Below are 11,959 nucleotides of genomic sequence, written 5' to 3' on the forward strand. Positions count from 1 at the left end.
TTGGCTCTTCAGGACCCTTCAGACCGTGGAGACACCCGTTCGCTTGGTCCGGGTGCCCTCTCCTGACGGCTGTGCAGAACTCACGCTGGACAACAGCTTTCAAAGAAGAAATGACAACGAGCTGCCCAAGGTAGCACACGGGTGGCACTCGGGGCTCAGCTGGTGAAGGAGACTCTACCCAGGCAGCGAGTCTCAGCTGACCCACCACTGGGGGGGCACCTGAAAGTAGCGGGGGGCTACTGCCACCCGGGCTGGCTCAGGTATCTGCAGGACTTGTGCTTGGCAGGGGGAGAGGGAGGATTTTTCATTGCACCAGATAAACTATTTTTCTTACATACCTTCTCTGTATCACAAAATGGAGAGCAAAATTCTCGTGACACATTTACCTTAAGGATCTGCAGTTTACAGGGCACTGCTTGCACAACTTCATGACCCTCCGATCTTCATTTACTCTTTTACTGAAAACACATCTTTCTTTACTAAGAACAAGCTCAAAAACCATTTTCCCCTCTAAAGATAATACAGAAAGAAGACAAACATCTAGAGAAGTTGACCTTTATCAGCAGCAGTACCTGTCCCACTTTTACACAGCTGAAAAGCAGAAACACAAGGAAATACATAATTTCTCCATCACTTTTTTCCCCCCAGAAAGTCAGTTTGGGCTATAAGGCCATTAAGCTTATCTGAAGAATAACATACTGTGCTTGAGTAGCTGATGGATGTTCAGGTTGGAAAACGTCAGAATCCCAGAGGGGATAGTTTTCAACCAAAATCACTCAATTTTCTGTTAAAAGACTTTCTATTTCGCAAAAATAACCTGAAGTGTATGTGCACATGTACAGAAGCAGTGTGGTGGCCCCATGGGTTGCTGCTGCCTCTGTTCTCACATGAACCATCCTTAAAACGACGCAGGGCTCTGCTTTGGTTGGAGTGGGTTTGGGATGGTAGACAACAGAATTACAGGATGGCTGAGGTTGGCCAGGACCTCTGGAGGTCATCTGGTCCAGCCCCTGCTCAGGCAGGGCCAGCCAGAGCTGGTTGCCCAGGGCTGTGTCCAGGTGGCTTTTGAGCATCTCCAAGGGTGGAGACTCCACAGCCTTCCTGGGCAAACTGTGCCAGTGCTCTGTTCCCCTCCCAGTGAAAGTATCTCCTGATGTTCAGGGGGAACCTCCTGTGGTCCAGTGTGTGCCCATCGCCTCTGGTCCTGGCACGCAGCAAAAGTAGGAGCCAGCAGGACCCCGGCTCCTGGGGAGGGTGGTGCCTCTGGTCCTGGCACGCAGCAAAAGTAGGAGCCAGCAGGACCCCGGCTCCTGGGGAGAGTGGCTTGGGGCATCTGGGGGGAGCAGGCTCTGGCTCACGGGCTCCTAAAGGATAACGCCTTCGCCTGAACAGGGGCTTGAACCCTGGACCCTCAGATTAAAAGTCTGATGCTCTCCCAGCTGAGCTATCCAGGCTCCCGCCCGGGGGGGGCGGGACGCTCCGGACGGACCCCGCGGACCCCCCCCCTCGCTGGGGCACGGGGGGACAACGCGGGACACACCCGGCCCGCCCCGAGGGACCCACCGCAGCGGGGGGCAGCCTCGCAAGACAGGGACCCCCGGGACCCCCGCCCTGCCCCGGCGCGTACCAGCACCGGGTTTGTCCTCCCGGGGGGAGCCAAAAGCCAAAGTAGCGAGGAGGGGGAGGGGGAGGCGGAGGAGGAAGAGCAGGAGGAGGCGGAGGAGGAAGAGAAAAGCAGCACCGCAGCCGCAGCGGGCTGTGAACCGCCCAGCGCCCGCTCCCCGCACACCCGGGCTCAGCACTCGGCTGCGGGGCACGGCCCGGGCTGGCCCCGCCGGGGGCCCGATCCTGCCGCGGGGACGCGCCCCGGGAAGGCGCCGGTGCCGCGGAGATGCGCCGGCGGGCGGGCGGGCGAGGGACTGGGGGGGCGGCTGTGAAATGCCCTCCGCCCCTGCGCCGCCCCTCGCCCCTGCACCGCCACCCGCGGGAGGCAGAGGTCCGGCCGGGGAGAGGGGCGGCCCGGGGGGAGGGGGGGTCCGGCCGGGGAGAGGGGCGGCTAGGGGTGGGTCCGACGGACCCGAAGACATCTTCCCTTCAGCAGGAGAGGATGACTTTTCTGAAGCCAGCCCACTCTGCTGAAGCCTTTTGCTCCTCTCCCGGTCCAGAGGGAAGGAACGCCTCCCATCCCCACGGAGTGAGAGGAGGTGGGAGGCAGCACTTTCTGCCCCAGGGCCCAGCTCCAGCAAGATGCTGGGAAGGAAGATGATAGGAAGGATTTGCACCCGGAGGATCAAAAGGCCATGCTCCAGGTGAGCATGAACTCCCCCCGGCAGCATCCTCCGCTCAGCACCGGCCCATTGCCCCACGGGAGCACACTGGGAAGGCTGGAGCAAGCCCATGAGCAGCTGGGCCACCACCATGGCTCAGCACCATTCACCTCTGCTTTTCAAATGCTTTCCTCTGGCCTCTCCAGCCAGCATCAGGTTCAGGGGCAGAGGTTTGGCCAGGCATACGGCCATGCCATTCTGCTGACTTTCTGCTAATGCATTTCAAAAATAAATAAAAAAGTAATTTCCCTCATTGCACAGCCCCTCCCTGGGCACACAGCCCTGCACATGGCTCTCCAGGCAGCCCAAAGCAAGGAGAGCATCTCCTCTGCCCACAGCCCTGACCCTGTGCAGGCATCACTGCCAGTCTGAATGCAAAGACCAACAATTCTAAGAAGAAAAGTTAAACTCTGCCATAATAAGCCCTGGGGTAAGTAGACACCCTGCCAAGCAAGGGGCTGCCCAGTGAGGGGCTGTAGGGCGGAGAGCCTGACAAAGGTGGAGGATGGGGCAGGACTTGAGGTGAGCAGAGATTTCTTATTGCTCCTGTTCATGCTTCCTGGGTGTCCTCAGGTTTCTGTCTGCCAAGGAGAGCATGATCCCCAGATCCTTCCTCCCCTGAGCCCTGCATGCTCAGCTGGTGCCACAGAGCTCAGCCCAAGGGTGTTGCTGACCCCTGAGATGGGATGAGCAGCCCCTGCACCCTGGATCTGACCTCGGCATCTCCACAGTCAGTTTGTTCATCCTTCCTTTGCTGGGTTAGTAAGGCTTTCCTGGGGCAGAGCAAGGCTTGGGCACACTAGGATACTGGCTGTGTCAGGGGGATGGAGTCTCCCAAAGGAGTAGGTGAGGGTTGCATGGGCACGTGGAGCCATTTTCTGCATCCTCACATGGATTCGTAACCCCCTCCTTCTGAAACGCAGCACAGATGCCTTCAGAGCAGGCACTCTGGCTGCACATCGCAAAAACACCTGAAAAAGCCCACCTGAAGCAGAGATGTCACCCTCTTCTTCCTCCCCCTAGGGCTGGACTGTGCCCCAGGATCCCTGGGGACCTGCCAGCAGCTCCCAGTTGGTGCTCCAGGAAGGGTGAGCACTGGGCAGGGGCTGGACGGTTGGAGGGGGACTCAGGAAGGGACTGGCTCCTCCCTCCTGGGGAGGGGCACCTGGGATCGCCCCCCCCTGCCCCCTGGCCCCTTCTGTCCTGTGCAGGGTTCCCCAGGGTCCCCAGTCCCCGGTGCAGGCAGGGCCACCAGAGCCCTCCCTGTGCAGGCTGGGGGCTGCAGGGGGTCCCCCCAGCCAGGGCTGGTACCGAGGGGTCACCTGTGGGAACCCAAAGCCTGCAGCAGCCAGGAGTTGCAGGGTCCCAGGGCCGAGCGCCTGGCAGGGGGCCACAGTGTGGGACAGCCTGGGCAGGGGGGCGTGGGGCAGGGGCAGTGTCCAGGGTGGCATTGGGGGATGTGCTGCTGCCGTGTGGCATGAGGGGCTTCCCAGATGTGTCCTCACCTGTCCTAGCCCCGATGTCTTCTCCCAGAGGTTTGGGGACCTCCTGGCCACGTCAACAGCCCAGATCCTCCTGCACTGCCAAAGGCAAGAGGAACTGAGAGGTGCTGTATTCACCCAGGCAGAGAGCGCGCAGGGGATGGGCAGGGAGCAGGCAGGGGGTGGGCAGCCCTGAGTAGCCCCATGGGTTACCCCAGGGACACCATGCAGGGGGAAGCGCGTTGCAGCCACAACCGCAGCACACAGTGGAGGGATGCTGAGGCACCAGGAGGCTGCTAGATTTACGTGCTCGCTCTGCCAGCACCCCCAGGCAGGGTCCTGGGGGCGCAAAAAGCCCCTGGGCACGGCTGGGCTGCCTTGGCAGGGCATGGCATGGCCACAAGGCCAGTCCTTCGGCCCTCCCCGTCCCTCCTCCCCATCATGGCCAGCCCCTTGCAGCTCTCCCCTCCCCTGCAGCCCGGGTGCCTCTTGGCTGGACCTGCGTAAAAAATATAAAAGGCTGTTTTTCTTGGAGACGTCCAGAGGATCCTGGCTGAGCTCGCCATGGGGAGCAGCGGCGCCAGGGTTGTGTTGTTGACGCTGTCGCTTCTCCTGCAGCCCACGTCCCAGTTCTGGCTCTTCAATGTCCTCTTCCCACCCACGACCACCCCAGAAGCGCCCCCGACCAACAGCACGCCACCCGTGGTACTCGGTAAGGTCAGGCTGTCACAGGCAGCACACGGGGTAAGGGTGGACACGCTGGGTGCCACATGGCCCCCCGGAGCCAGTGGTGAGGTTGGGGTGCTGTGGCTGCAGTGACCCTTTGCAGGCTGGAGCTGGAGCCAGCAAGGAGGGGTGACACACAGCTCCCAGATCCCCTCCCACCTGCTGGACTGGGGATGCAGGGCTGGCTATGCCCCGGTCACAGCTGCCCAGAGCTTGGGGGACAGGCTGGGCACCCCAGAAAGCACATGGGGCTCTAATATCTAACAGCTAGCTCAGAGGGTGTTTCAGGGCTTGCTCGGTTCTGGGGGGACTCTGCTAGCAGAGGGATGGGGGCTGCAACACACCCTTGTCTGCTGCTTCCCACGGCTGCAGCCACTGGTGCAGTGGGCCAGTATCCACCACCTCTTGCTTCCCCAAAGCCCACACCGTCCCATGTCTTCGACCACTCCCAGGTGATGGTTAAGTCATCCTCTGCTGCTGCAGAAGGGCGTGCATCTCATATGCCACCCAACGTCCATCCTGCCTGGGGGATGGCATACAGGGGAGTGAGTCGACAGGCAGAGGTGCCCGGGGAGGTGAAAGGAGAGGCTGGGGCATCTCCTCGGGGAGGTGGGAGCAGCAGCCACCAGCTGGTACCTCCACCCTGCCTGGCTCTGCCTCCCTTTGTCCCCTGTGCCACTGCTGGAGACTCAAGCTAGGATTTTGCCATAAAACCTCTGCTGAGCAGAGTTGGGGTTTTTCTCCTTTTATTTGAACCAAGCTGAGTTTCCCCTTTAAAAAGAGAAGAGAAAAAGCAGAACACCCCTGCTGCATTGCCAAAGGCTGATCCCTGCAAACTCCCTTCCCAGCGGCATCAGAGAGCAGGGGACAGTGTTTGGAGCCTCAGTGTCCTGGGGCTGGTCCTCCGTGGCCATGCTGGTGGCCAGAAGCCCTGGTTGGCCATCACCAGGTGCCTCTTCTCGGGACAACCTGTGATGGTCAGAGCATCTCATTGTGTCCCCAGTACCAGCCTCAGCCTCTGCCCCATGCCCAGCTGGGTCCGGCTGCCACATGTGCCACTCGGCATCCGTGTGTAGCCCATCCCCCTGGGCCGGGTGTCCTGGAAACCCCCAGTGCCCTTGGGACCATCGATAACCCCTCTGCCCCCACAGGAACTCCCTTAATAATTACCTAATGTCCTCTGGAAGGGAGGCAGAGCTCAGGGCTGTGCGCCGGGGGCAGGGATGCTGGCTGTGCACCCTCGGGAGCCATCAGAGCAGCTCATGGTCCTGTTCTTCTCACTGCCTGGGGAGATCCTCTCTGCCCATCCCTGCCTGGGGTCTCCTATGTCAGGGTTCACTGCATGGCCTGATCCCCAACCAGGTGCTTTGAAGGCAAGATTAGACCCTCTCCGTATCCCTGGGGAGATGTGAGGTGAGGGAGCTGTGAAGCAGATTGAGGGAGGCAACTACTACATCTTTGTCCCCTCTCGCATGGGACGAGGCTTTCAGAGGCTGCAGACATGTCCCTGCACCCCTCGGCCATGCCCCTGCCATGCTGCAGGCACCACGGGTTTGCGGGTGACATGGGTTAGAGAATCTCTAGGCCAGGCTGCCCTCGCACCCTGTGACAGGGACAGCACTGCCACTCCCCAGAACACCTGTGCCCATGGACTTCAGGGTGCAGGGAAACCTGAGGCTGGTGGGGACCTTCTCAGGTCAAAGATGCTCCTCACCCGCATCCTTCAGCCCCTGTGCCAGGTGGCATGGCTCCCACCCTGCCGTGTTTGTCAGGTCCCACAGCCACAGCAAAGCCCAGGTCTGGGTCCAAGCACAGCACAGGGCAGGCATCTATAGGGACATTAGGCCACAAAGCGGCTCGTGGTGTCCTTGGGGGAAGCGCCTTATGCAGGACATATAGCAGACAGTGCCTGCAGTAGCACTGAAGGTCCACACCATCTCCAGCTGTGCATTGTGGGACAGTCCTGGGACCCACTGGGGCACAAGATTCATCACCCAGGGCTCCCATTCCACCAGGCTTGCAGCCACTGTCCCCTGCAGTCCCTTCACCTCTTGTTGTCACCCTCGGGGTCAGCGTTGGCATCAGGAGCTGGCTCTTGGCTCCTGCACACCAGCTGGGAATGCTCCCCATGCTGTCTGTCCCCAGTGCAGGCACACATAACGGGGTGGCACCGGGATGGGTCTCCTATCTCTGCTGGGAACCACACTGAAGAGGCAGACCAAACACTCCAGTGATGGTCACCTTCCATCAAGGAAGCCCAGGTCGCAGATGTCACCTGTGAACTTGTAAAAACCACGCTGTGTTTACCATACACGCTATTTGTACTGAATTTCCAGTGTACAGTTCCGCTTGGCGCCAAGCTATTTCAGAGACCTTGTTCAGCCTGTGCAGAGGGTTTAAAGTTCAGGAAAACAGTACATGGGCTTCATGAGCCATCAGCAGGGTGACTTTCACCTCCCTGGGGACCCTGTGCATCCTTGAATGGTCCCATTACCCCAGGACAAGGTGCTGAACATGTGGTGGGGCAGGGTGGGAGGAGACGAGGATGGAAATGCAGCCAGGCAAGGGCAATAACCTGGGATGCCTCGTGCTGCTGGGGCTTGGCACATTTGGGCCAAGGCTGGCAGCTCTGGGGGTCACCCTATGGGAAGGGCTGCTCGAGGGGTCCCTGAGGATGTGTTTTTAGCACCACCTCCATGCTCACCCCGCCTGCGGGCTCCGAGCACCCTCACTGCTATGCAGAGCAGGCTGCTCTCTGAGGGTGCTGCAGGCATCCCCGGCTGGGCAGCCCCAGGGGAGTCCTGCTTGGGGGGCCAGGGGACGCGCTGGGCTGGGCAGCCCCATGGAGCCAGCGGGATGGGGTCTGTAGCTAGCTCTTCTCTCCCTCTGCGGTGCCTCCAGTGCCCGGGTGTCTCGGGAACCAGCTGGAAGCCAAGCTAGACAAGCCGGACGTGGTGAACTGGATGTGCTACCGCAAAACGGAGGACTATTTCACCATCTGGCTTAACCTCAACACCTTCCTGCCAGTGGGAGTTGACTGCTGGATCGATAACACCAGGTACCGCTCACTCCCACCCCGGAAGCTCCCCGGGGAAATGACCTACCAGGGATCTCCCTCCCCTCTCCTCCCCTGCTGGCCGTGACCTGGCACACATGGAAAGCCATGGGAACACCATGGAACTGTTTAGGAATACAGCTGGCTGGCTCCTGCTCCAAGCGCTCATCCCTTTCCCATGTCCCTGCCACGTGCTTGTGCCCAGCCAGACCATCCTCAGCACCCACCGGAGATGCTGCCACCCGGCCCGCGGCTGCAGGGCAAGGGGCTGCCGCTGCCTGCTCCGTCAGAGCCTGCCCCAAGGTGCCAGGCGACTGGCACGGATGCTGGCTTGGCACCAGTCCACCTCCCCATCCACACACAAGACTTGGAAAGAGCTGCTCAGGTCCAAGCTGCCACTCAGTGATCTCCACTAGCAGGGACATGGCTCTTCTGTTACTTTCTACCCTGTCCCCGCAGGGTGGTGTACAACCGAACCTCTCGGAAAATGTCCAATGCCCCGGGGGTGCACATCCGTGTGCCTGGCTTCGGCAAGACCTATTCCGTGGAATACCTGGATCAGAGCAAGCTGGCAGGTGAGAGGGGGAGAGGCATGGGGTGTCTGGGCATCCCACCTGCTCCCTGCAAGTGGTGTCCCCATGTCTCCAGTGGGGACGGGTTGTGCAGAGAGCCCAGGTCACCTGGGAGTGAGGGATGTTGGCCTCGGGGACGTGGTCCCTTCGAGTGCTGGCAGGGACCACCCCATACTTGGCCCCAGTGCACATGGGATGCGTGGAGCCACTACCTCCAGCTGGAGCCACCAGAGAATGTTGTGTCCGTGACCAGGACGAGGGTGGAAAAGGTTGACAGGAGAAGACCACAGACCTAATTCCCACCTGTTCTCTTGGCCCATAGGTTACCTGCATACCCTGGTGCAGAACCTGGTGAACAACGGCTACGTGAGGGACCAGACGGTCCGGGCAGCCCCATATGACTGGAGGGTTGGGCCCCGTAAGTCCGGGGTTTGTGGGCAGGCCACCCATGCAGGGAGGGAAGCAGGATGGCTCTCAGGGGCTGGGTAAGCCGGCTGGTGTGGAGGAACCCCGGGACAGCGATGGGTACCTGTGGCAGTGGGTGCCCAGTGATTCGCAGTGCTCTCGTGTGAATGTGTGATGGCACCTGTAGGCTCTGCACCCACACCTCTCTCTGGTTGGGGCTCCTAGGGTCAGCCCTGTGGCCATGAGTGAGGTGGCCAAGAGCTGGTGCCCCTCTTATCTGCAGAGGAGCAGCCCGAATACTTCCAGAACCTGAAGGCACTGATCGAGGAGATGCATGATGAGTACCAGCGACGTGTCTTCCTCATCGCGCACAGCCTGGGCAACCTGAATATCCTCTACTTCCTGCTCCAGCAGACGCAAGCCTGGAAAGATCAGTACATTGGGGGTTTCATCTCCCTGGGTGCCCCCTGGGGAGGGTCCGTCAAGCCCCTGCGTGTCCTGGCGTCCGGTGGGTGACTCCTTGTGTGCAGCCACCTCTTTGCTTGCTTTCCCTCCTGCAGAAATGGAAGGCGGGTGGTAGGCAGGGAGAGGACGCAGTGGTAGAAGAGGTGAGGGACAGATGGTTGAGGGGTCTGTGGAGGCAGCATCCATGCTCTGGTGCTGCTGCTGCTGCAGGCAGAAAGCACTGTGAGGGTTCCTGCTGCAGCCCTGGCAGCAGGAGAGTGGCCCAGGGTGCACTGCGGAGCTTGCTCTGGTTTCCAGGATTGGGGCTGGTGGGTTTCTGTGTATGGAAACTGCTGCCAGAAGGGTCCACCTGCAGCCTGGCTCTTGCCAGACAGCCTGCACCACGCATAGGGTCAGCTCCTGGGCTAGGGGTGCTCCTGCAAAGCCCAAGCACCCACCCACACATCCTGGAGCCAGGGAAGCAGCCCAGGACGCGCTCACCCTCTTCTCCCACCTCCCCAGCCATGCACACGCCTCCATCCATGCAGGACAGTGAGGCTGCTGGACCTTTGCTGCAGGCCATCCATCTCTTCTGCAGAAGAGGACATGGAGGTCACCCAAGGGACACTCACACTCTGGTGCACCACTTGCTTGGCTCTCCCCACATCTCAAAGCCCATCCCCCATAAGCTTTTCTGTCTCCCTTAGCCCAGTTCCTCTTTAGTCTCTCCACAGCCCAGAAAGCCACAATCACTTGCCTAATGCTGACAGCCCAGAAAATCTACAAGTCACAAGCTGAGCCTCCCAAAATACGTGGAATTAGCAATCATGTGCTTGAAGTTTTTAACAACTGGCCCCTTGCATCAGCCTTAAGTCACCTCCTCATAGTTTTCTCTGTTGTCACAAGAGTCAGAGACATTTTAAAGGTCATCTGAGATTGTTGCACGGTCTTAGGACTCCAGACACACCAAAAATGCCAAGGCTTGCAGGAGACGTGCAGTTTGGCCACCTGCTGCCAGCACCCTCATGGGGCCCGGCTCATGCTGGTCCTGGAAAGCCCGGGGCTGGTCAGGGCCAGCTTTGCCTGCACCAAGCCCTCCTGCAGCTGGAGGTGTGATGCCGGAGAGAAGAGCCTGGAAGGTTGCTCTGGGTATCGGCAGCCAGATGGCTGAGGAGAGGATGTAGGATGGTGGGCAGGGCAGGGCTGAGCTGGGGGGGGGGAAGATCTGAGGTGGAACCATACCTCAGCCAGGAGGCAGCCCTGAGGTACTGCTGGGTGGGCTGATCATAGCACAGCTGCCCAGGGGGCCCCAGTTGCGAGGGTACATTTCCATGATGGTTCTGATGAGCCCCTGTGCATCCTGCAGGTGACAATCAGGGCATCCCACTCATGTCCAACATCAAGCTGCGTGAAGAGCAGCGCATGACCACCACCAGCCCTTGGATGTTCCCAACAAGCCTGGCCTGGCCCGAGACCCACGTTTTCATCTCCACACCCTCCTACAACTACACCTACCGGGATTACCAACGCTTCTTCACTGACGTCAACCTGGAGGATGGCTGGTACATGTGGGAGGACATGAAGGACTTGCTGAAGGACTTACCCCCTCCTGGGGTGGACACCTATTGCCTCTATGGCACAGGCTACCCCACCGTGGAGACTTATATATATGATGAGCATTTCCCTTACGAGGACCCTGTGGACATGATTTATGGCGATGGGGATGACACTGTCAACACACGCAGTTCGGAGCTGTGCAAGCGATGGCGCCACCAGCAAAAGCAGAAGGTGCATGTCCAGGAGCTGCGAGGGGTCGACCACCTTAACATGGTCTTCAGCAACCTGACGCTCAGTTTCATCAATGAAATCCTGCTGGGGAGCCCACAGGAGCCAGGGCAGTGGGGGCAGGTGAGATCCAGCCTGCAGGAGGGGAAGGAGGGGAAGACCCTACCTGGGCACAAGGTCCTTCAGGAGCCCAAAAAGAACTGAAAGGAACAAGGGCCAGCTTCTCTCTGTGCTGGTAGCCACCACAAGCTGCCATGCAGGGGAGCAAAGGACTCGGAGCTGAGTTTGGAAGGAAAAGGAGCATGACTGACAGCTCAGGTGGATGGGCTGGCACCCACTTCCACACTGAGTGTTTTTTCTTTTGGGAACGGCGATTAATTATACTCAGAGGCTTGTCACTTCCCACTAGCGGGTGAATAATTAACCATGCTGGCAGCTCATTAACACCACACTTATGAATTACAGCATACACACAAGTCCTTGCTGCTAGCAAGCCACGTTTAGGCACTTTAGAGGCCGTGGAGCCCACGGTGCCGTAGCCTCTGCTCACTTGGGACAGAGCAACTCACGTAAGGAGTGTGGGCTCTGACTTACCGGGGCAGTCATGGAGGTCGCATGGGGGTGGCACGGTAGGTATGGCTTACAAGAGCACCTCTGCCAGCTGCCAGCGTGCAGGCAGTGAGCTAGGCTCCTTGGGCAAGACCAACTCAAAATCAGCAGATTTACAAAATAATAAACACACTTTGCTTCTGAGTGCTGAGCCTGCCTTGTCCTTGCAGAGTGGGTCAGTAAAGCCAGCCATAACCAAAACCAGGCACTCACTGCCCGGAGGCACCCCCGGAGCTGCTGGGAAGAGCCACATGCTCTGCATTGCAACTGGGATTGGCAGTGCCACCAGGCCTGGCAAAACAAGCGGGGTGACAATATGATTGGGGTTGGTGACAGGGCCAGGGTGACAATGCAACTTGGGCTGGTGACACAGCCAGGGTTGGTGATGTGACCAGGCCTGGCAATGCAATGGGGACTGGCGACACAACTGGGGCCGGTGATGCAGCTGGGGGTGGTGACACAGCCAGAGCAGCTATGCAGCCAGGGCTGGCGACACAGCCAAGGCTGGTGATACAAACAGGGTGGCAATGCAACTGGGACTGGCAACACAGCTGG

At 59.6% G+C, this 11,959-nt stretch overlaps 1 protein-coding gene and 1 non-coding gene across 2 annotated transcripts; one reads left to right on the forward strand and one right to left on the reverse strand.

Annotated features, from left to right (window-relative positions):
• Positions 1-1,381: 1,381 nt before the first annotated feature.
• Positions 1,382-1,454, reverse strand: TRNAK-UUU (transfer RNA lysine (anticodon UUU)). The gene has a single exon. It is a non-coding gene; the product is annotated as a tRNA-Lys (tRNA).
• A 2,826-nt stretch (positions 1,455-4,280) lies between these two features.
• LCAT (lecithin-cholesterol acyltransferase) lies at positions 4,281-11,548 on the forward strand. The gene is made up of 6 exons (XM_005229188.4): positions 4,281-4,520; positions 7,436-7,592; positions 8,049-8,164; positions 8,484-8,579; positions 8,850-9,074; positions 10,377-11,548. The coding sequence occupies exons 1-6, from the start codon at positions 4,373-4,375 to the stop codon at positions 10,997-10,999; spliced, it is 1,365 nt and encodes a 454-aa protein (XP_005229245.1). The 5' UTR covers positions 4,281-4,372; the 3' UTR covers positions 11,000-11,548.
• The last annotated feature ends 411 nt before the right edge of the window (positions 11,549-11,959 follow it).

This window comes from Falco peregrinus, chromosome 14 (assembly GCF_023634155.1).
Source record: "Falco peregrinus isolate bFalPer1 chromosome 14, bFalPer1.pri, whole genome shotgun sequence".
NCBI lineage: Eukaryota > Metazoa > Chordata > Aves > Falconiformes > Falconidae > Falco > Falco peregrinus.